At 41.7% G+C, this 23,525-nt stretch overlaps 1 protein-coding gene across 22 annotated transcripts in view; it reads left to right on the plus strand.

Moving 5' to 3' along the window:
• The window catches only part of UNC79 (unc-79 homolog, NALCN channel complex subunit), a 270,421-nt gene extending 248,489 nt beyond the window's left edge, over positions 1-21,932 (plus strand). For 16 of the 22 annotated variants that reach the window (XM_058740150.1, XM_058740151.1, XM_058740144.1 and 13 more), the window contains 4 exons: positions 256-333; positions 18,526-18,567; positions 20,752-20,904; positions 21,690-21,932. In XM_058740150.1, the coding sequence (XP_058596133.1) occupies positions 256-333; positions 18,526-18,567; positions 20,752-20,904; positions 21,690-21,770 (354 nt within the window). In that variant the 3' untranslated portion in view covers positions 21,771-21,932. Of the gene's footprint in view, positions 1-255; positions 334-18,525; positions 18,568-20,751 lie in introns of all 22 variants that reach the window. The other 6 variants (XM_058740147.1, XM_058740136.1, XM_058740131.1 and 3 more) reach the window with 1 other exon arrangement.
• The last annotated feature ends 1,593 nt before the right edge of the window (positions 21,933-23,525 follow it).

Here is a 23,525-nt window from a genome sequence, read left to right on the forward strand (position 1 = left end):
GATCAATACCCCGTTCCATTGGCAGCCCTGAGTTAGATAAGGAAGGCATGCCAAATGAAAAACCTCTGGAGCTTTTTAAAGTCACTTTCTAGGTGGAGTTTTAGAGGTGAATAAGCACTACTGCTTGCGGTCCCCTCTGGTCATTGTGCCAAAAGCCTCGCGGGCACATGGCATGGATCCTCTGTGGCTGCAGACTAGCTTTCGAGGTTTCTGCGCTACTGGGAGTGGACCTGATTTTCATGTTTGTTGTTTCAGATGGTGGAAATGGTGTGCCTCCACGTGATTAGTTTAATGGAGGCATTGCAAGAGTGCAATTCAACAATTTTTGTCAAGGTAGGAAAATCTTATGATTTTTATGAGACTGATTCTTGCTGCTAAAAACAAATGTGGATTTACTTTGAATGTGACTTCGAAGAGGAAAAGAAACTGATTTAGTTTTGACAGAGTTGGGGGCTGGAGGACTCAGGCTCATGGGGCAACCCTTCACCAGATGGTTATCATGTTATTTTTGCCCTTGTTCTACCACTGGAACCAAGTCTACCTGGGTTAAATATGTTGGCCCAATATTGCCTGTGAATACAAGTCATTAAAATATTACTGGGGAACGTCGATCTGAAAATGACCTTATGGTCATAGAAATTGGTTGGTGATGCCTCACCTTACAAGATAGCCAGGAAACCAAGGCAAATGGTCATTAATTGTTTGACTTGGTAGCTATCACTTTTCTCTCAGATAAATTAAGTTCCTTTCTAATATTACTATTTTAAATCACTGTTTAGTCTATGGGTGTAATTTAAGTATTTGTTATCTGTCCAAGGACCTCAGAAGCATACTACTGTGATAAAAAATGAGAGTAAAGGAGAACTGGGTTTCTCACTCCCTGCCTTTTTATTTGTCCTTCCTCTACCTGCAGCACTCCCGTTTACCTGTCATGTCTGGATTCCAGTGTCTCAGCCATCACCCCCACCCCACCACACAAAGTGGGTCAGTTTGGGGCCTTATAACTTGCAATTTCACTCCTTGGTTGTCTCTATTCTTCAATTATGGTCACTTGTCAAGTTAACTCACACAGTGCTGGAGAAAAGCAACCCATTTTCAGGGAAAACTTGACTGTTGTCTGAACACTGCAAGGTAGCTGGTTCAAATGGGGTAGAGGGAGCTTCTCTAGTTTGATAGTCAACAGCAAAAGTCAACACCATGAGAGAAACGATCTGACACTCAGATGATCATACCTGATTTTCTTTTTTACAGCTTCATTGAAGTATAATTTATATATAGTAAACTCTACATATTTAAAATGTACAATTTGGTAAGTCTTCACATAGATGATATCCGTGAAAACATCACCATAATCAAGTTAATGAACATGTCCCTCACACCCCTAAAGGTTTCCCATATTCTTTCTAGTTGCTCTTTTCCACCACTCCTGTATCCTACATCCCTGTCCCCAGGCAGCTACTGGTCTGTTTTCTTTCTTTCTTTCTTTCTTTCTTTCTTTCTTTCTTTCTTTCTTTCTTTCTTTCTTTCTTTCTCTCTTTCTTTCTTTCTTTCTTTCTTTCTTTCTTTCTTTCTTTCTTTCTTTCTTTCTTTCTTTCTTTCTTTTTTATCTTTATTTATTTTTGAGAGAGAGAGACAGTGTGTGAGCAGGGGAAGAGCAGAGAGAGAGGGAGACACAGAATCTGAAGCAGGCTCCAGGCTCTGAGCTCTCAGCACAGAGCCTGATGTGGGGCTCAAACTCACAAACTGTGAGATCATGACCTGAGCCGAAGGTGGACACCCAACCGACTGAGCCACCCAGGCGCCCCAACTACTGGTCTGTTTTCCCTCACCATAGGCTACTTATCATTTTCTAGAATTTTATATAAATGGATTTATACAATACTTAGACTTTTTTCCTGCCTTCTCTCATTCAGAGTAACATTGAGATTAATCCATTTTGTTGCATGTATCAGTAGATCATTTCTTTTTCTTTCTGAGTAGTATTCCATTGTATGGATATATCACCTTTTTAAAATACTTTTTTAAGTTTATTTATTTATTTTGAGAGAGACGGGGAGAGTGTGAGCAAGGGAGGGTCAGAGAGAGAGAGGGAGAGAGTCCCAAGCAGGCTCTGCAGGGACTCGAACTCATGAAACTGTGAGATCATGACCCGAGCCAAAATCAAGAGTCAGATGCTTAACTGACTGAGCCACCCTGGCGCCCCATGGATATATCACCTTTTGTTTTTCCATTCATCAATTCATGGACGTCTGGGCTGTTTTCAGTTTGGGGCTATTACAAATAAAGCTGCTATGAATATTCATGTGCAAGTCTTTGTGTAAAGATACGCTGTCATGCACATTGAATAAATACCTAGGAGCAGAATGGCTAAGCCATATGATATGTGTATAATTTTTCAAGAAATTGACAAACTGGTTTCCAAGTGATTGTGCCCTGTTACATTCACACCAGCAGTGTATGAGCATTTCAGTTCCTGCACATCTTTGTCAATACTTAGTATAGTCAATCTTTCACTTTAGACACCCTAAGAATTGTGTATTGGTATCTCATCATGGTTTTAAATTGCATTTCCCTATTGACAGATGACGTTAAACAGCTTTTCACGTGCTTGTCTGCCATCCATATGTCTGCTTGGCGAAGTATCTGTTAAAAGTATTTGTGCATTTAATATTGGGTTGGATTTGTTGTTGTTGTTATAATTGAGTTTTAAGGCAAAGTCCTTTATCTGATAGGTGATTTGCAAAGATTTTCCCTGCAGTTGTCTTTTCACTATCTTAAGAGTGTCCTATGAAGAGCAGAAGGTCTTAATTTTGAAGAACTACCATTTATCAAATTTTTCTCTTATGGATCATGCCTTAACGTATTTTTAAAAACCTTTGCCTCACCCAAGGAGAACTGAGATGTTAAACAATATTGAGTCTTCCAATTCACGAACACAGTATATCTTTCTATTTTTTTCGTTTTTTAAAATTTTTTTAACATTTATTCATTTTTGAGAGACAGAGAGAGACAGAGCATGAGTGGGGAAGAGGCAGAGGGAGGGAGACACAGAATCCGAAGCAGGCTCCAGGCTCCAAGCTGTCAGCACAGAGCCCGACGCGGGGCTCGAACCCACAAACTGTGAGATCATGACCTGAGCCAAGGTCGGATGCTCAACCGACTGAGCCACCCAGGCGCCCCTATCTTGCTATTTTTTAAAAAAATACTTTTTCCAGCAATATTTTGTAGTTTTCCATATACAAGATTAGCATATTTTGTCAAATTTATCGCTACATTATCATAATCCTAGGGTATTATAAGTGCTTTGGGTTTTTATATTTAAATTTCTGATTGTTCATTGCTAGTATTTAGAAATATAACTGATTTTGTATTGACCTTATTATAACCTATAAGCTGTTAAACTCATTTATTAGTGCTAGTAGCTTTTTTGTGGATCTCATCAGCTTTTCTGTACAGACAGTTATGTCATGTGCAAATAAAGGCAGTTTTATTTCTTCCTTTCCAGTCTTTCTACCTTCTAGTTCTTTGCCTTGTCACATTGCTCTGGCTAGATTCTCTAGTACAAGTTGAATAGAAGTTATGAGAGTGAAAAACCTTGCTTTCCTAGTAGGAAAGCATCTGTATTTCCTCATTAAATATAAATGTTAGCTGTCAGTTTTTCATAGATACCCTTTGTCAAGTTGAGTAAGGTTCTCTTCTATTCCTGGTTTGCTAAGGAATTTTGTCAGAAATAAATGCAGGACTTTCCAATACTTCTTCTACATTTATTGAGATGGTCATTTGAGTATTCTTTTTTATGGATTGATTTTTGAATGTTAAACAAATCTTGTATTTCTGGGACAAGCCATATGTGGTTGTGATGTGTATTATCCTTTTTATATCTTGCTGAATTCTATTTGCTAACATTTTAACATAATTTTTGCATTGATGTTCATGAGGGATGTTGGATTGTAATTTTCTCTTCTTGTAATAACTATTTTTGGTTTTGGTATCAGGGTAATGATGGCCTCATATAATGATTTAGGTAGTATTCTTTCCTCTTCTGTATTTTTTTTCTTTAATAATTTATTGTCAAGCTAGCTAACATACAGTGTAGTCTTGGCTTCAGGAGTAGATTCCCATAATTCATTACTAACATACAACACCCGGTGCTTATCCCAATAAGTGCCCTCCTCAATGCCCATCACCCATTTTCCCACCACCACCACCACCCCCCCCCCCCCGCAACCTCCACCACCGCCATTAACCCTAAGTTTGTTCTCTGTATTTAAGAGTCTCTTCTGGTTTGCCTCCCTCTCTATTTGTAGCTTATTTTTCCTTTCCTTCCCTGATGGTCTTCTGTTAAGTTTCTCAAATTCCACATGTGAAGGAAAACATGTGATATCTGTCTTTCTCTGACTGACTTACTTAACTTAGCATAATACCCTCAACTTCCATCCACATTGTTGCAAATGTCAAGCTTTCATTCTTTATCATCACCGAGTAGTATTCCATTGTGTATATATACCACACCTTCTTTATCCATTCATCAGTTGATGGACATTTGGGTTCTTTCCATACTTTGGCTATTGTTGATAGCACTGCTATGAACATTGGGGCACATGTCCCCTACGAATCAGCACTCCTATATCTTTGGATAAATTCCTAGTAGTGCTATTGCTGGGTCATAGGGTAATTCTATTTTTAATTTTTTGAGGAACCTCTACACTGTTTTCCAGAATGGCTGCACCAGTTTGCACTCCCACCAACAGTGCAAAAGGGTTACCCTTTCTCCATAGCCTCGCCAACATCTGTTGTTTCCTAGGTTGTTAATTTTAGCCACTCTGACAGGTGTGAGGTGGTATCTCATTGTGGTTTTGATTTGTATTTCCCTGATGATGAATAGTGTTGAGCATCTTTTCGTGTGTCTGTTTGCCGTCTGGATGTCTTCTTTGGAGAAGTGTCTATTCATGTCTTCTACCCATTTCTTCACTGGATTATTTGTTTTTTTGGGTGTTGAGTTTGGTAAATTTTTAATAGATTTTTGATACTAATCCTTTATCCAATGTGTCATTTGCACATATCTTCCCCCATTCTGTCGGTTGCCTTTTAATTTTGTTGACTGTTTCCTTTGCCGTGCAGAGCTTTTTATCTTGATGAGGTCCCAATAGTTCAATTTTGCTTTTATTTCCCTTGCCTTTGGAGACATGTCAAATAAGAAGTTGCTATGGCTGAGGTCAAAGAGGTTGTTGCCTGTTTTCTCTTCTAGGATTTTGATGGTTTCCTGTCTCACATTTAGGTATTTCATCCATTTTGAATTTATTTTTGCGTATGGTGTAAGAAAGTGGTCCAGTTTCATTCTTCTGCACGTTGCTGTCCAGTTCTCCCAACACTGTTTGCTAAAAGAGACTGTCTTTTTTCCATTGGATACTGTTTCCTGCTTTGTCAAAGATTAGTTGGCCATATGTTTGTGGTTCCATTTCTGGGTTCTCTATTCTATTGCGTTGGTCTATGTGTCTGTTTTTGTGCCAGTATCATACTGTCTTGATGATTACAGCATTGTAATACAGGCTAAAGTCTGGGATTGTGATGCTTCCAGCTTTGGTTTACTTTTTCAACATTACTTTGGCTTTTCAGGGTCCTTTGTGGTTCCATAAAAATTTTAGGATTGTTTGTTCTAGCTCTGTAAAGAATGCTGGTGCAATTTTGATTGGGATTGCATTGCATATGTACATTGCTTTGGGTAATTTGTTTTTCCAATCCATGAGCATGAAATATTTTTCCATTTCCTTGTGTCTTCTTTAATTGCTTTCATAAGCTTTCTGTAATTTTCAACATACAGATCTTTTACCTCTTTGTTTAGGTTTATTCCTAGGTATTTTATGGTTCTTGGTGCAATTGTAAATGAGACTGGTTCCTTGGTATCTCTTTCTGTTCCTTCATTATGGGTGTATATCACACAACCGATTTCTGTACATCGATTTTATATCCTGTGACTTTGCTGAATTCATGTATCAGTTCTAGCAGTTTTTTGGTGGAGTCATTCAGGTTTCCCATGTAGAGTATCATGTCATTTGTGAAAAGTGAAAGTTTGAATTCTTTGCCAATTTGGATGCCTTTCATTTCATTTTGTTGTCTGATTACTAAGGCTAGGACTTCCAACACTATGTTAAACAACAGTGGTGAGAGTGGACGTCCCTGTTGTGTTCCTGATCTCAGGGGGAAAGCCCTCAGTTTTTTCCCATTGAGGATGATATTAGCTGTGGGCCTTTCATATCTGGCCTTTATGACGTTAAGGTATGTTCTTTCTATTCTGACTTTCTTGAGGGTTTATATTAAGACACGATGCTGTATTTTGTCAAATGCTTTTTCTGCATCTATTGACAGAATCATATGGTTCTTATCCTTTCTCCTATTAATGTGATGTATCATGTTGATTGATTTGCAAATATTGAACCAGCCCTGCAGCTCAGGCATGAATCCCACTTGATCATGGTGAATAATTCCTTTAATATACTGTTTAATTCGATTTGCTAGTACCTTGTTGAGAATTTTTGCACCCATTTTTCATCAGGGGTATTGGCCTGTAACTCTCCTTTTTAGTGGGGTCTCTGGTTTGGAAATCAAGATAATGTTGGCTTCATAGAATGCATCTGGAAGCTTTCCTTCTGTTTCTATTATTTGGAACAGCTTGAGAAGAATAGGTATTAACTTGCTTTAAATGTGTGGTAGAATTCCTCTGGGAAGCCTCTGGCCCAGGACTCTTATTTCTTGGGAGATTTTTGATAACTGATTCAATTTCTTTGCTGGTTATGGGTCTGTTCAAATTTTCTATTTCTTCCCTTTTGAGTTTTGGTAGTGTGTGAGTATCTAGGGATTTGTCCATTTCTTCCAAATTGTCCAGTTTGTTGGTATATAATTTTTCGTAGTATTCTCTAATAATTGTTCGTATTGCTGTGGTGTTGGTTGTGATCTCTCCTCTTTCATTCATGATTTTATCTGTTTGGGTCTTCTCTATTTTCTTTTTGAGAAGTCTCCTTCGGGGATTATCAATTTTGCTTATTCTTTCAAAAAATTAGCTCTTAGATTCATTGATCTGTTCTACTGGTTGCTTTTTATTTTATTCTATACTGTTTATTTGTGCTCTAATCTTTATTATTTCTCTTCTTCTGCTGGCTTTGGGCTTTCTTTGCTGCTGTCTTTCTAGTTCCTTTAGGTGTGAGGTTAGGTTCTGTATTTGGGACCTTTCTTGCTTCTTGAGATAGGTCTGGACTGTAGTGTATTTTCCTCTTAGGACTGCCTTTGCTGCATCCCAAAGGGTTTGGACTGCCGTGTTTTCATTTTCATTTGTTTGCATATATTTTAAATTTCTTCCTTAATTTCCTGGTTGACCCATTCATTCTTTAGTAGGATAATCTTTAACCTTCATGTATTTGGGGGCTTTCCAAATTTTTTCTTGGGGTTGATTTCAAGTTTCATAGTGTTGTGATCTGAAAATATGTATGGTATGATCTCAGTCCTTTTGTATTTGTTGAGGGATGTTTTGTGAACCAGTATGTGATCTATTCTGGAGAATGTTCCATGTGCCCTCAAGAAGAATGTGTATTCTTTTGGATGAAAAGTTCTGAATATATCTGTTAAGTCCATCTCGTCCAATATGTCATTCAGAGCTGTTGTTTCCTTATTGATTTTCTGCCTAGATGATCTGCCCATTGTTGTAAGTGGAATATTAAAGTCCCCTACAATCACGGTATTATTATCTCTACATTTATTTATGTTTGTGATTGAGTTATATACTTGGTTGCTTCACGTTGGGGTCATAAACATTTACAATTGTTAGCTCTTCTTGATGGATAGACCTGTTAATTATGACATAGTGCCCTTCTTCATCTCTTGTTACAGTCTTTGTTTTAAAATCTAGTTTGTCTGATATTAAGTATGGCTGTACTGTCTTTTGACATCCAGTAGCATGATAGATGGTTCTCCATCCCCTTGCTTTCGATCTGCAGGTGTCTCCGGGTCTAAAATGAGTCTCTTGTAGGCAGCGTATAGATGAATCTTGTTATTTTATCCGTTCTGATATGCTATGTCTTTTGATTGAGGCAGTTAGTCCATTTACATTCAGAGTGATTACTGAAAGGTAAGGATTTAGCGTCATTGCGTTATCTGTAGGTTTTGTGTTTATGGTGATGTCTTTGGTCTTTGTAGTCTTTGCTGCTTTTCACTCACAGAGTCCCCCTTAGGATCTCCTGAAGGGCTGGTTTGGTGGTCATGAACTCCTTTAGTTTTTGTTCATCTGGGAAACTCTTTATCTCTCTTTCTATTCTGCATGACAGCCTTGCTGGATAAAGGATTCTTGGCTACATATTTTTCCTGTTCAGCACTTTGAATATTTTCTGCCACTCCTTTCTGGCCTGCCAAGTTTCAATAGACAGGTCTGCTACTACCCTTATGTGTCTACCCTTGTAGGTTAAGACCCATTTGTCCCTAGCTGCTTTCAGAATTCTCTTTATCTTTGTATTTTTCCAGTTTCACTATGATATGTCATGGCGTTGACCTGTTTTAGTTGATTTTGAAAGGAGTTCTCTGTGCCCCCCTGGACTTGGATGTTTGTTTCCTTGCCCAGATTAGGGAAGTTCTCAACTATAATTTGTTCAAATAAACCTTTTCCCCCCTTTCTCTCTCTTCCTCTTCTTCTGGAACTCCTATGATACAGATAATATTATTTCATTTCATTGAATCACGTAGTCTTTAATTATCCCTTCATGGTCTAGTAATTTCTGTTCCCTCTTCTTTTCAGCTTCATCATTTTTCATAATTTTATCTTCTATTTCACCTATTCTCTCCTCTGTTTCTTCCATCCTTGCTGTCCCTGCATCTAGTTTATTTTCCATCTCATTTACAAAATTTCTTAATTCATCATGACTACTTCTTATGTCCTGATCTATGCACCAATACACATTCTCTGCTGTCTTCTATGCTTTATTCAAGCCCAGCTATTAGCCTTATGACTATTTTTGTAAATTGTGGTTCAGATATATTGTTTATATCTGTTTTGGGCGATTCTCTGGCTGTCATCTCTTCCTGGAATTTCTTTCGAGGAGAATTCTTCCACTTCATCATTTTGGCTAGGCTTCTGTCATTTACATGATGTAATAGCTTGTTTTATGTCCTGCACCTGCAAGTACTACTATCTTAAGAAGGGGTCACACACTGTCCAGGGCCAGGCACTTCAGTAAGTGTTTTTGGAGTGTGTTGCATGCACTCTGTTGTCTTTGGCTGCTCTCTTCCACTGCTTGTAGTGGTGGATTGTTTGGATCTTCCGCCAAGTGTGCTTTGATTTGTTCATTGAAGTATCCCTGGAAAAAAGGAAAGCAAAGTGGTGGTGGGCGGTGGGGAGCCTTATCCCATACAAGAAGAGAAATGAAAGGGGGATGGGGGAGAAATATAGGCAGACAATCAGAGAAACTATAAGACTTAATCCAGAGAGAGGGAGAGGAAAATAAAGAGGAAGGAGATACAGAAAAGGTGTAAAAAGAATAAGCATTCCTCATTAAAAAAACAACAGAAAGAGGGGCGCCTGGGTGGCGCAGTCGGTTAAGCGTCCGACTTCAGCCAGGTCACGATCTCGCGGTCCGTGAGTTCGAGCCCCGCGTCAGGCTCTGGGCCGATGGCTCGGAGCCTGGAGCCTGTTTCCGATTCTGTGTCTCCCTCTCTCTCTGCCCCTCCCCCGTTCATGCTCTGTCTCTCTCTGTCCCAAAAATAAATAAAAAACGTTGAAAAAAAAAAAATTAAAAAAAAAAAAAAACAACAGAAAGAAAGAAAGAAAGAAAGAAAGAAAGAAAGAAAGAAAGAAAGACAAAAGAAAGAAAGAAAATAAGAATTGACCAAAAATCAAATCAGAAACTATGAGCTTGATTCCAAAGGAAAGAAAAAAGAAAAGAGGAGGGTAGAAAGAAAAAGAAGGGAAAAGAGAAGAGAAGGAAGGAAAAGAGGGAAAAAAATAATTTAAAAAAAATTTTTTTAAATAGACTAACATTCAAAACTACAGGACAGTTGTCTGTTGGTGCCTGGGATGGGTGGCTGTGATGGTCTAGAGGAGAGGCTGTCTGGTTAGGTCAGTGTCAATCTCACTCTGGTAGATAAACAGTTACCAGGCATGGAGAGGCGGGGTTTGGTGTAGGCGGGTCTCACCTCCACTGGGGGCCACTGTGCTGTTCCCTGAAGCCCCACCATGTTGATTATGGGGAGAAAAATAGTGACACCCGAATATCTCCTCCCCAGACCAGGTGTCTCAAACCACCCTGTTCAGGCAGCCCTCACAGAGTAGCTCAGGCAGCTGGTGTGTCCTCCTAGGCACTTGGCTGGGATTCAAAACCTGATGTCTTAAAGGACCCCACACCCCGTGGACCTAGTTCTGGGGTAGCTCCATGCTGTGCAGCCAACAAAGGGCCTCTGGCTGTTGCCTGCAGGGTCTTTTGTCATTGGGGGTCACTACACCCTCTTCCCACAGTAATCGAGGGAGGGGCCTGCTGTCTCCCAGCATGCCCCCCGAGATCGCTCCGGTACCCTCCCCGCCAGGAGAGGAGGCGGGCTCCCTCCCCGCCAGGCGAATGCACACGGCAACACTCTAGTCCTGGGAAAGTCACGCACCCCTGAAAACTCCAGTCTTTAGCTCTTAAGCCTGTTTGCAAAGTAGAAACTGGCTCTCTCCCTATATTCTTCGTTCCTTAGTCCATGGTCCAGAGAGGTTTTTCTCTTGTCCAAACACAAAACCACACTTCCACAGCCACTCTTTACCTCCTTTTGTCTCTCCATAGAAGGGGCTCCCCCTCTTTGTACCTATGACACCGTTTTCTCTCTTCCAATTCGTGAATAGGCACCTCTGTCCCACCAAGCTTTGTCCACCTGTAGAGATTTCTCTGTCACTCCACAGCCTGTATTCTTGGGTATTCCAAGTGTCTGACTTCAGTACAGCTGTGTTTGAGGGACAAGGGAAATTCTGGTCCCCCTACTTATCTGCCATCTTAACTCCTGGCTCTCCTCTGTTTCTTGGAAAAGTTTTTGTAGATTTATTATTATTTTTCACTTAAATATTTGATAGAATTCACCATTGGAACTGCCTGGTCTTGAAATTTTCTTTGCAGAAGAGTTTTAAATTATGGATTCAATTTTTTTCAATAGATATAGTGCTATTTAAGTTTACTGTTTATTCTTGAGTCATCTTTGGTGTAGTGTCAAAGAATTTGTCCATTTCATCAAAGTAGTCAGTTTTATTGGCATAAAATTGTTTATAATATACTTTTAATATCTGTAGGATCAGTAGTTATGCTACCTCTTTAATTCCTAACACTGGGGATTTGTGACTTCTTTTCTTTTCTTTTCTTTTTTCTTGTCAGTCTGTATAGAGACATATCAATTTTAGTGAGCTTTTGACTAACAAACTACAGTAACCAGGCTTTGGGGTTGTTTTCATTGATTTTTCTCTTTGTTTTTTTATTATTTTCTTTCTTCTATTTATTCATTTCTATTTATTTATTCATTTCTATTTATTATTTTCTTTCTTCTGATTACTTTAGATTTAATCACTCTTGTCTATTATAAACAATATCTTTTTTGTATTTTATAAATTTCTTTGTAAGCACTGGTTTAGTGGTATCCCACCATTCGATATTCTGTGTTCTCATTTACATTCAGTTCAAATTTTAAAAATTTTTGGTGTTTATTTATTTTTGAGAGAGGGACAGAGACAGAGACAGAGCACAAGCGGGGGAGGGTCAGAGAGAGAGGGAGACACAAAATTCAAAGCAGGCTCCTGGCTCTGAGCTGTCAGCACAGAGCCCGACGTGGGGCTCGAACTCACTAACGGCAAGGTCATAACCTGAGCCAAAGTTGAATGCTTCACCAACTGGGCCACCCAGGTGCCCACGGATTTTTAATTCCATTTGTGTTCAGAGAACATACTGTATATAATTCCAGTCATCTTAAACTTACTGAGATTTGTTTATGTCCCAGAATATAGTTGTTCTTGGTAAATGCTCAGTGTGCACTAGAAAAGAATATGTCCTCTGCTGTTGTCAGGTAGTTTCCTATGCCAGTTGGTTCAAGCTTATTGATAGTGTTGTTCAAGTCTTCCATATATCTGTCTACTTATTCTATCAACTGTTGAGAAAGTGGTATTGATATATCTCTGTAATTATGGATTTCTTTGTCTTTTCAGGTTTATCAATTTTGCTTCATGTGTTGTGAATCTCTGTTATTAAGTGCATAAATATTTAGGATTGTTAGGTCTTCTTAATGAAATGAATTTTGAAATGGCTGTCTTAATCTTCATTAATATTCTTTGCTGTGAACCATACTTTGATATTAATAAAGGTAGTCCAGTTTTCTTTTGGCTGGTGTTAGGATGGTATATCTTCTTCCATTCTTTTACTTTTTACCCTATTTGTGTCTTTATATTTTTCAAGTATATTTCTTATAGGCAGCATGTAGCTGGGTTTTGTTTTTTTTAAAAATCCAATCTGACAATCCCTTCCTTTTAATTAGGGGTCTTTAAACCATCTTCATTTAATGTGTTTTGTGCCATTTGGGGGCCTAAATCTATCACCTTGCCATTTGTTTTCTGTAATTCCCATCTGTTCTTTGTTTCTTGTTCCTTTTTTTTTCTTTTGCCTTCTTTTGGATTGAATTTATAATGATTAAACTCTGACTATAATTTCCTCTTCTTTTTCTAGTTTCTTAAGATCGAAGCTAAGGTTGTTATTTTGAGAAACCTCTGTTCTATCATCAATATTTAATGCACTGAATTTCTTCCTTTAGCTGCATTCTTCCAAATTTTTATATGTTCTCATTTCCATTCCGTTCAAAATACTTTCTCATTTCCCTTTTGATTTCTTCTTTTCCGACAAGTCATTTAGAAGTAGAAGTGTGTTTTTTAGTTATCTTATTAGCTACCTGTCTTAGGGATTTTTTTGTGGTTGATTTAGAGTTTATAGTATCCATTTTTGACTTACCACCTTCAAGTAATATTATACCACTTTGTGTATGTTATAAACATGTGTAGAAGTAAACCAAACCATACATTGTTATTATTTGTTCTTTAAACAATTATCTCTTAAAGAGACTTAAACTTTTTTTCAATATTAACTTATATTTGCTATTATTGCCATATTTATATTTGCCATTTTCAGTGTTTTTCATTCCTTTTATGGATCTAAACTTCTATCTTTTTTCTGCTCAAAGGACTTCCTTTATTCTTTCTTTAATTTTTTTTTTGATGTTTTATTTGTTTTTGAGAGTGCGAACAGGGGAGGGGCAGAGAGGGAGGAGAACAGAGGATCTGAAGCAGGCTCTGAGCCGACAGCAGTGAGCCTGATGCAGGGCTTGAACTCATGAACTGTGAGAGCACGATCTGAGCTAAAGTCAGATGCTCAACCGACTGAGCCACCCAGGCGCCCCTCCTTTACTATTTCTTACACAGGTCTGAAGCGCCTGGGTGGTTCAGTTGGTTGAGCATCTGACTTTGGCTCAGGTCATGATCTCATGGCTCGTTAGTTCAAGCCCCGCGTTGGGCTCTGTGCTGGCAGCTCAGAGCCTGGAGCCTGCTTCGGATTCTGTGTCTCCCTCTCTCTCTGCCCCTAACCCACTTGCACTCTGTCTCTGTCTCTCTCAAAAATAAATAAACATTTAAAAAAAAACAAAACCTATTTTTTACACAGGTCTGCTGGTGACTGATTGCTTCAGCTTTTGTGTATGAGAATGTTTTTATTTTGCCTTCAGTTTTGGAAGATATTTTCACTGGGTAGTGAATTTTAGGTTCAAAGGTTTGTTTGTTTTCAGTGCTGTAAAGATATTTCTCCTCCAGTCTTCTTGCTTCCACTGTTTCCAACAAGAAATCTGTATTATTCTAATCTTTTTTTCTCCTGTATGTAATATATGGTTTTGTTGTTGTTGTTGTGTTTGGTCTCTTCTAAGATTTTCTCTCTACCATTATTGTTAAGCAATTTGATGGTGAAACACCTTAGTGTAGTTTTCTTCGTGTTTCTTGTGCTTGGGTTTGTTGAACTTCTTGCATCTGTGGATTTATAGTGTTCTTTATATTTGGAAAAGTATCAGCTATTGTTTCTTCAAATATTTCCTTCTTTGCCTCTACTTGACACACTCAATATTTCCTCTAGTTTCTTGACCCTATTGAATGTAGTTATAATAACTGTTCTAATGTCCTTCTCTATTAATTCTGTTACCTGTATCATTTGGGGTCTTTTCCAATTGATTGATTTTTATTCTCATTATAGGTCACCTTTTCCTGCTTCTTTGTATGCCTGGTATTTTTTTATTACATTCTTGACATTTTGAATTTGACTTTCTTGAGTGCTGGATATTTTTGTATCCCTATAAATATTTTTGAGCTGTATTCTGTGTTATAGTTAAATTATTTAGAAATAGTTATTTTCCTTTTGAAACTTGCTTGTAAGCCTTGCCAGGTGATCAGAGCTGCATTTTGTCTAGAGCTAATGTTTCTTCACTATTAAGGGACTAACCTTCTAAGTATTCTACCTGATGTTCTATTAAATGTAAGAATTGTCTACTGTCACTAGCTTGTGGGAACACAAACTGTTGCTGGTGCCATGTGATCACCTCTCTAATCTCCTGGGGTTGTTTTTCTTCAGCCTCGGGTAGTTTTTCTTACATGTGTGCACTGGTCAGTATTTAGCTGAAGACTCAAGGGGGACCCTTTATGCATCTTCAGAGTTCTCTCTCGTGCTCTCTTTCTGTGAAGCTCTTCTCCTCTGCAGTATTCTTCCTGACAGACTACACACCTTGACCTCCCTGGACTCACAGCTCCATCTCAACTCAGGAAGATAGTTAGGCTCTTCCCAGGTCCCTCCTCCTGTGCTACTGCTGGCAAGCTTTCTAGCAGTTAGCTAAGATATTGTAGGGCTTACCTTGTTTCCTCTCCCTCGGGGATCACTGTGCTACATTGCTGATGCCCAGTGTCTGAAAACCATTGTTTCATACACTCCATCTGGAATTTTACTCGTTCTAGGCAAGAGGGTAAAATCTGGTCTTTGTTACTCCATCTTTGCTGAAAGAGAAAGTTTTACAACTAATTTTAGTTTTGAGGGCTAGAACAAACATGGAGTGAAATGAATACAGTCTAACTGAGCAGAAAGTCTTCATTTATCCTGTAGCATAAACCGAGATAAAAGGAAATATATCACTTTTATTTTGGTGGAAAGCAACCTATTTTTTTTTTATTGTCCTTCCATTTTCTGGATATTGTTTCTGCAGAGGAAAAAAAAATCCAACCAACTTTATTATGACATTACACAACCCAGAATAAATTACATCTAATTCCTACTGACAGCTTTGTGGGAGCCACTAGGAAAAGAGAACTGAAATGAGTGTTATTCAGTAAGTCAAATTAGCATTCCTGAAATAGGATGACTGCTGGCTTATATAATGCTATCAATAATAATGAGATTTAACTTGAAGACTTCAGTCATGTGATTCTTAAGTCACAAACCTGAAGGGCCTTTGCGGATATATTTTAGAATGATACAGTCACGTGTTTTGTAAATGGGCTAATAGCAAAAACCCTTCTAAACCCAACCTCACTATTCCCCTTGATTGCCTCATACAGGCCATTAGCCCCAAGAATAGCACTGGGAGAGGTGTCCACCCAGGGTCAGAGTACTCAGTGCGTCCTGGCTTCTACCCTCCTTGTCCCTCAGGATCTTAGCAGGAGGTTAGTTTGGGTATTTCCTAAATATCAAGAGGCATATAGGCTTGCTCCATATTAAATAGGTCAAAAGTCAATGCAAGTTTGTAGACATTAGGACCCTTAGAGCTTGTTTTTTTGCTGTACAGACATTGGAGAGGAAGTGGTTAGACTAGTTTATTTTTTCCCAGTCAGAATGTTTACATGAGCCAATCCTGCTAATGGCCAGAGAGCATAGCCTTATCTGTCTCTGACGTTTGTAATCCCACAAGTTTTTTATAAGGGTTGGTGGCTGGAGGAGGCAGAGAGAAAATGTCACTTTGTGATATTTTGAGTTTTTGTCCAGTTATATTATCTGGTACATATCATACCACATTCCTAAACACAATATTTATGCTAGAGACGGAGTATTACATGGCTGCAACATGAGCCATGTGCTTAGGGGTGAACATCAGTGGAAGTCAAATTAGCAAATTGTGTATCTCAACAAAATGCTCAAAGCAGAACTGCAACCAGATCGAGCCTTGGGAACAAAGGATAGAGAGAAATGTAATTTGTCACTTCACTAAGTTTGTGTGTGTGTGTGTGTGTGTTGATGAATCACATGAGCCTTGCGGCCCGTGGCCATGAGTAGTAAACAGACAGGTCATTATCCTGTATCCCAGCAGTCCTCCCACTAGTTCTTTCATTTTGTTCATGGCACAGCTCTCCTCCCATTTGCCCACACTTTGAAACCTCACCTTCAGGGCGCCTGGGTGGCTCAGTCGGTTGAACATCTGACTTCGGCTCAGCTCATGATCTCACAGTTCGAGCCCCGCGTCAGGCTCTGTGCTGACAGCTCAGGGCCTGGAGCCTGCTTCGGATTCTGTCTCCCTCTCTCTCTGCCCCTCCCCCGCTCGTGCTCTTTCTCTCTCTCTTTCTCTCTCTCTCTCTCTCTGTCAAAAATAAATAAACATTAAAAAAATATATTAAAAAAAGAAACCTCACCTTCTGCTCTGACCTTTTCCTCGCTCCAAAGAGCAGACCTGTCCTCAGACCCTCTCAGGTTGTGTCTGCAGGCAGCCACCCTTCTCCCTCCTGGAAGCCACGCCTGGTCTTACCTGGACCATCGAGGCAGCCTCCACCTGGCCTCCATGGTCCATCCTCTTCCTCATCCTAGTCTGCAGATTGCTGCCACGGTGACTTTTCTGGACACAGCTCCACTCATGGTGAATGGGGCTTCCCTCTTCAAAGTTATATTGGATTGGGAAACAGATCCAAATCCCTTGATGTGGCCTCCCAAGGCATCATGGGTGGACGATGAGGGGCCTCACCTCTGCTTTACTAAACATGTTTCTTGTGACCCCCCCCCTCCTGAGAACCTCACGCTTCAGCATCAACTGGATCCCTAACACCTCCTCACCCTTGGCACACTCCAAGCTGTGGGCTGTGCTTCCTGGAGTGTGCCCTAGAATTCGTTTGCTAGGACTGCTGTGAGAGCACCACAGAATAGGCAGCTGAAACATGGAAACTTCTTATCCCACAGTCTGGAAGCCAGAAGTCCGAGGTCGGGGGCAGCAGGGTTGTTCCTTCTGAGGGCTGTGAGGGAGAATCTGCTCTATCCTGAGCCCCTAGCTTCGGGAGGTTGATTGGCAGTCTTTGGCTTTCTTTGGCTTGTGTCCAAATCTTCCCCTTTTTATAAGAGCATCAGTCATACTGGTAGGGGCCCACCCTACCACAGAAGGACCTCACCTTAACTCAATTACATCTGCATTGACCCCTCTTCCAAATAAATTCCCATTCTGAAGCAGTGTGGGTAGGGACCATGAGGGGGCACAATTCAACCCATGACACTGTACTTCTCTGTTGAATTTGGAGTAGAGAGGGTTGGAAGGAACAGAGTGAAGTGATATGATGCATATTTAGTACAGTAAAGATCTGAGCAATGCTGTAATAAGGAACCTAGCATCTCCAAACTTACTGTACCAGTGCTCCCTCCCCCATTTAAACCCACCAAACTAGAATCCTGTGGGACACACTTTGGGAAACACTGTCTTCTGTCCCTAACTTGTGGATTTACGAGGCAGCCTTATATTCCAGAGGGCTGAAACGTGGCTGAGAGACTAAAGCTTGGAGAGGGGAGCTGCTCCTGGAGGCCCTTGGGCCAGACACCATGTGGCTTCCTAGGAAAGGCACAGCAGAGGGGCTCAGGGTGGGCCAGAGAGGCAGCAGAAGGGCGAGGCTCCCTAGATGCCTGCAGTTTGAGCGCCTCGCCCTCTGTCGGAGCAGGGACCCCGCTGCTCGCCTGCATGTGACCTGTGCTGTCCAAACCTCTGGCCCAAGTCACTCTTGCTGTGTCCCACCTTCCAAATCACAGCCAGGCTACTTTGGGGCTTAATTTTTTTTCCATCACTGAAGCATTTCAACCAATTCCCAGCGATATTTTCTTAACGACTCTGGGCAAATAGAGTTGCCATCCTACTCGGAGACTCCGTCTCAGAGATCCCGTGGAGGAAATTCTGTTTCAAGAAAGTGAGGATTTAATTAAATAAATACACATTTAATTTCCCATGTGTGGTCGCTTTCAAGAGACAATCAGTCATTTACTCTAAAGTGTGTGTTTCAGGCACTCATGGGGCACTTATTAACCTCCAAATGCCACCAGCTCAGCAGGGTCTGGCCTCAGAAAGATGTTTTCCTGTTAATGGATAACTCCGCAGCAGGGTCCCACCCTTTTGTGATGTCAAAGGGGTTCTGTGTGCTCTGCTTTCCTGTGCAGTAATGGAAGCGAATGGGGGTGGGGATGGAGACCGCTAATAACAAGGCCTCTGTGTTTCTCCACACAGCTGATACCTATGTGGTTGCCGATGATCCAGTCAAATACCAAGGTAAGTCATCCCTGGTGGACTGGAAGCCCAGTCCCCTCCAGAGAAGGGTCGTGACATTACCAGGGCTCACTGATGCTCCACTTACCATGGAGCAAGGTGAATTCACCCTCCTCTCGGCCGCCCAGTGCTGATAAAGTGGGAGACTGGGCCAGGTAAGGGCCGTGCAGGCCGAGATGATAGCAGGGGCCACGCGCGTCCTGTTCGCTCTCTATGAGGATGTGGGTGGAGGGGGGATCCCAGAGTCCAGACGAGGCTCAGTTCCTGACCAGAACACAGGCCTACCCTACCTTTAGAGGACACACATGGGATCTGGGCCCACGCGTGTTCATTGCTATCTCCTGGCCACTAAAATGGACTTTTTGTGGGGCGCCTGGCTGACTCAGACAGACAATAGAACGTATGACCCTTGATCTCGGGGTTGTGACTTCAAGCCCCACGTGGGGTGTAGAGATTACTTAAATGAACTGTAAAAAATAAAATGGACTTATGGGGCACCTGGGTGGCTTAGTCAGTTAAGTGTCTGACTTTGGCTCAGGTCATCATCTCACAGTTTGTGAGTTTGAGCCCCATGTCAGCTGTGCTGACAGCTCAGAGTCTGGAGCCTGTTCGGATTCTGTGTCTCCCTCTCTCACTGCCCCTCCCCTGCTCGCTCATGCTCTCTCTCTCTTTCAAAAATAAACATTAAAAAGGTTGTGTTTTTTTTTTAAATAAAATGGGCTTTAAAACAAATGCTTATTTATTCTTGAGAGAGTGCAAGTTGGGGGGGGTGGTACCGAGAGAGGAGGACAGAAGGTGCAATGTGGGCTCTGCACTGACAGCGGAGAGCCCCATGTGAGACTTGAACTCACAAACTGTGAGATCATGACCAGAGTCGAAATCAGACGTTCAACCAGCCGAGCCACGCAAGTGCCCCTAAAATGGACTTTTTGTGACAAGAAGAATTCTATTAAGGAAGGATAACATTGAATCAATGATGGACTTGAGCTAGAAGGGCAAGGATCTGGCCCCATCCCTTGTTTTACATATGAGGAAACATAGGACCAGAAAGAAGGGTAACTGGGGGTAGGGGGTGCAGTCAGGAAGGGAAAGACCCTGTCCCAGTGACTTTTCCGCTGCCAGACCCCGCCTCGAGTGACACACTGTCATCACTTGGGCAAAACCTACTCCATGACTAGTAAAGTTACTTGACATTATGATGGCAGAGCTTAGCCACCTGCTCCACCCAAACCTGGGCTCCGTCTACGGCGTGAGGATTACAGGGCAAGCAGGGGGCAGAAGATGGAAACCTTCTGCCTGAATTCCTTCTCAGAGTTGGGGAGGGATGTTGGCTGAAATAAGGGGGGCGTGACCTCAAGGTACCCAGACACGGAGAGAGAAATGCAGCCATCTGCAGTGACTGCAGGCGTGGTCTTGTTCATGGTGTTGGTGCAGTTTGTGGCCACAGGTGGGGGCCCCGACACCGCCGAAGACCTATCTCCCACTAACTTTTACTATGAAAACAGTCACTTGTACTTCCTCCTTGAGGCATTGGATTGCCCCTGCCCCTGCTTTGTGGAACTCTGAGGAGGCCCAGAGAGCTTTGGACCTAGCTTCTCTGTGTGCGCTAACACGAAAACAGGGAGACTGTAACCATGATTAAAATGTAATGAGCACATATTACGCGCCAACTTCCGTTCTAAACCCTCCGTTAACTCATTTATCCTTAAAAAACAAACAAACCCACGAGGTGTTACTCTCCCCAGTTTGTCCATGAGAAAATCCAAACGCAGCCCGGAAAACCTTGTTCCCAGGGTTGTCCACAAAGGAGCTAGGATTTGAACCCAGGGAGCTGGCTGCAGAGCCCAGGCCCTTCGCCGCTGTCCCAGGCCCTCGTGGTGAATAAGCGCCCAGGGGTCAAGAATACGTGTCAGCTGTCAGTGCCCGTTGCAATGGATGAGTCAAGCTGGGATTGGCATTACTGGGATGGATCTGGGCCAGAGTGACTTTAGAATCATGCTGCCTGCCCACATCCCCTGCCCCGCACGCTGCCAAATTGGAGAGCTGGCCTTCCTGTTCAGGCCAGACAGCGCTTGAACCGCGTAGGAGTTCTGCCTGCAGAAGATGCCCAAGCCGGCGCTCCCTGGGTTGACCGTGCCCACTTGGAGGAAAGAAACTAAACTTAGATGTCTTGCCCTTTCTTAACAGCACTTATCCGCCGGACTCCAGCTTCGCCTCCAGGCCATTCAGAACCACGTGAACCACCACAGCTTACGGACGCTGCCGGGCTCCGCCCAGAGCAGTGCCGGCCTGGTGGCCCTTCGCAAGTGGCTGCAGTGCACCCAGTTCAAAATGGCCCAGGTGGAGATCCAGTCCTCGGAAGCAGCCTCTCAATTTTATCCTCTATGAGTGGACTCCTCGGCTCTCAGTGTCAACACTCTGGTTTAGCAATAATGGGTTTCAAAACAAAACAATTTGATCCAAGCAGGTTGGGGAACATACTGGTACTGTCCATTCTCTTTCTAGTCTAGTAAAAGACGTGCAAAGGCCAGAGAGGGCCAACAATGAAGCTTTCTTGCTACACATATTTCTGATGACTCCTTGGGCTATCTGATTAAGTGTTTCCTTACATTATTTTTTAAAAAACCAAATCATTTTTCTTTAACTAACTTCTATTTTTTTTAAGAAAAAAAAAATAGACTGGTGGGTACTCACAGAAAAGTTGTATAAGTCCCCCTGTTGCTATTTTTGATGATAGAGAATAAATAGGGTTTTTGAAACCTTTGTAGTGTTTTTTCTTAAAATCCACTCTTGGCAATGCAATAAAAAACCCGTCACCACAAGCCAGTGACACTTGACTGAAGCTTTTTGTCATTATCCTGGGAAAAGTGGCAGCTTGCAAGGACCATTACAAAGTGCACTTAGAAATTAGGTGGTTAACCTGTGCCAATTGTTTTTTTCTTTGTTTTATAATCTCATTTTCCAAAACTGTCCAGTAAGTTTTATTATTTTTAAAACTAATTTTTCAACTCATTCGTTCTAGGCTGTACTTTCTTGTAAGCTTTATGACAACCACTTAAGTTTTGTGAATAATAAATTTTATTCTTTTGTTAATACTTGTAATACAATTCAATTTAAAACTGTAGATCGCACACTGGACCAGACGACTCCCCACGCTGGCACAGAACACTGCACCTGAAGTTATGTTTCATAAAACAGAATTTTAATAGTGTAAGAACACCAAGATTTATCAGCACTCCTACTTAGCATTTGACTGTGCATTCACAAATGATCTTTCTCTTCTCTATCCCTGTAATGCACTGACGACAAGAAGACTTACTATACATTTAAGCTGTATATTGAAATGCTATTAAATGCATTTTTTATTATCTCTGTGAGCCTGGGGTTTTTTAAAATCAGTTTATACGTTTCTTGTAAACTTGGAAAACTCCTCTAACTTCCCTTAAAACTTAAGTACAACTATTGAGAGGAAAGGCTTTCTTTCGGGTCATTTTGGTAAGAGAAATACACAATTTACTTGAAGTCTGTTCTCCAGGAAGGACCTGAGGGCACGAGGCCATTTTATTTATTTATTTATTTATTTATTTTTATTATTATTATTTTTTTAATGTTGGTTATTAGGAGGCCTCTCTTTTCTTCTGGGAAGTCCGATCTCTTCATGCTTCTCAGGGGGAAACAAGTCCTCAAATGTTTAAGTGTTTCACGTGAGTTCTAGAAAGACAAGGTGGGAGAGCTTCGTCCCTATGAAAATTTGCAGGGAGCCACTCGGTTCCTAGATTAAGAACATAGCAATGATCATGCTTCATATTTTCCGAATGAGCTCTTCTGAAAGGCCATCCCCAGCTAGAAGGCTCCCGGTTGGGCTTGGTTATGCCTCTGTGAATGTTCTCTCGTATAGAAAGTTGTGCGTGTATTTCTCTCACTTGTAAACTGTGACAGCTTTGAGGTTATGTCCTGTCTCTATCCCCAGGGTCTGGCACGTAGTACGGGTTTAACTAATGTCTGTTGAACTGAATGGACTTGATTAAGCAACAGGTCTTTCTTGAGCCACCCAGTGGGCTCAGCAAGGGCTGAATTGTGACCTTTTTTTGAGCAGCGATTCCTGGAGTGGGTAACAGACACAGGCCAGAGTGGGAGGCCTTCGCTGCTTTCCCCGTGAGGGGTTTAACTGACTTCCGCATCTTGGCTCAGCTGTAGCCCAACCCTTTGCTAGTCCTGAGCCCACCCTGCTGCAGACAGCCGGGATCTTAGCCGTCCCATCCTACCAACAAAGTCCAGAGTCCTCCACAGGCTCTTCTCCAGCTCCAGCTCTTTCAGTGGGCTCAGCGTCCCTTTGTATTTGCATTTCCCTCCTCCCCTCCCTCCAAGGGCTGGAGATGGGCCCTCAATTCAGCCCTCTTGACTGGGCCCCCATCTAAAGCTTCCTACTGTCCAGACATGTTTCCTTTCCTCCAGGTCTGCCTCCTTGCCCCTGAGAACCGTGACCCACCTTCCTGCCAACCTGACCCAAATAACTGTCCTTGATGGGACCCTGCCTATGTCACTGGTTTAGAGAGACCAGTAAGCCTCTTCTCTGACCTACACTGCCCTCACCCCCATTCCCCAGTGTCCTCATCTTCTTTTTATATCCTTATGTTAGCCACTCACCCCCCTTCACCCCCGGGGTGAGTCCGACTCAGGTTCTTAGAAGAAAAAAGTGGAGAAAAGAGGGGACAGATGGGAGTTTAGCAGGACTGGCCCTAACAAGTAAGAGGAGAAGCCATTCACCTAGATCAGGGGTGGGCCCACTGCCTGTTTTTGTAAGGTTTTATCGGAACACAGTCACACCCACCGTGTACATCCTGTCTATGATGCTTTTGTGCTACAAGGGCAGAGTTGAAGAGGTAGGACAGAGACGTGCAGCCCTGAGAGCCTAAAACATTCACCATCTGGCCCTTTGCAGAGAAGTCTGCTGACTCCTG

The sequence above is a fragment of the Neofelis nebulosa genome, chromosome 7 (genome assembly GCF_028018385.1).
Source record: "Neofelis nebulosa isolate mNeoNeb1 chromosome 7, mNeoNeb1.pri, whole genome shotgun sequence".
NCBI classification, from domain to species: Eukaryota; Metazoa; Chordata; class Mammalia; order Carnivora; family Felidae; genus Neofelis; species Neofelis nebulosa.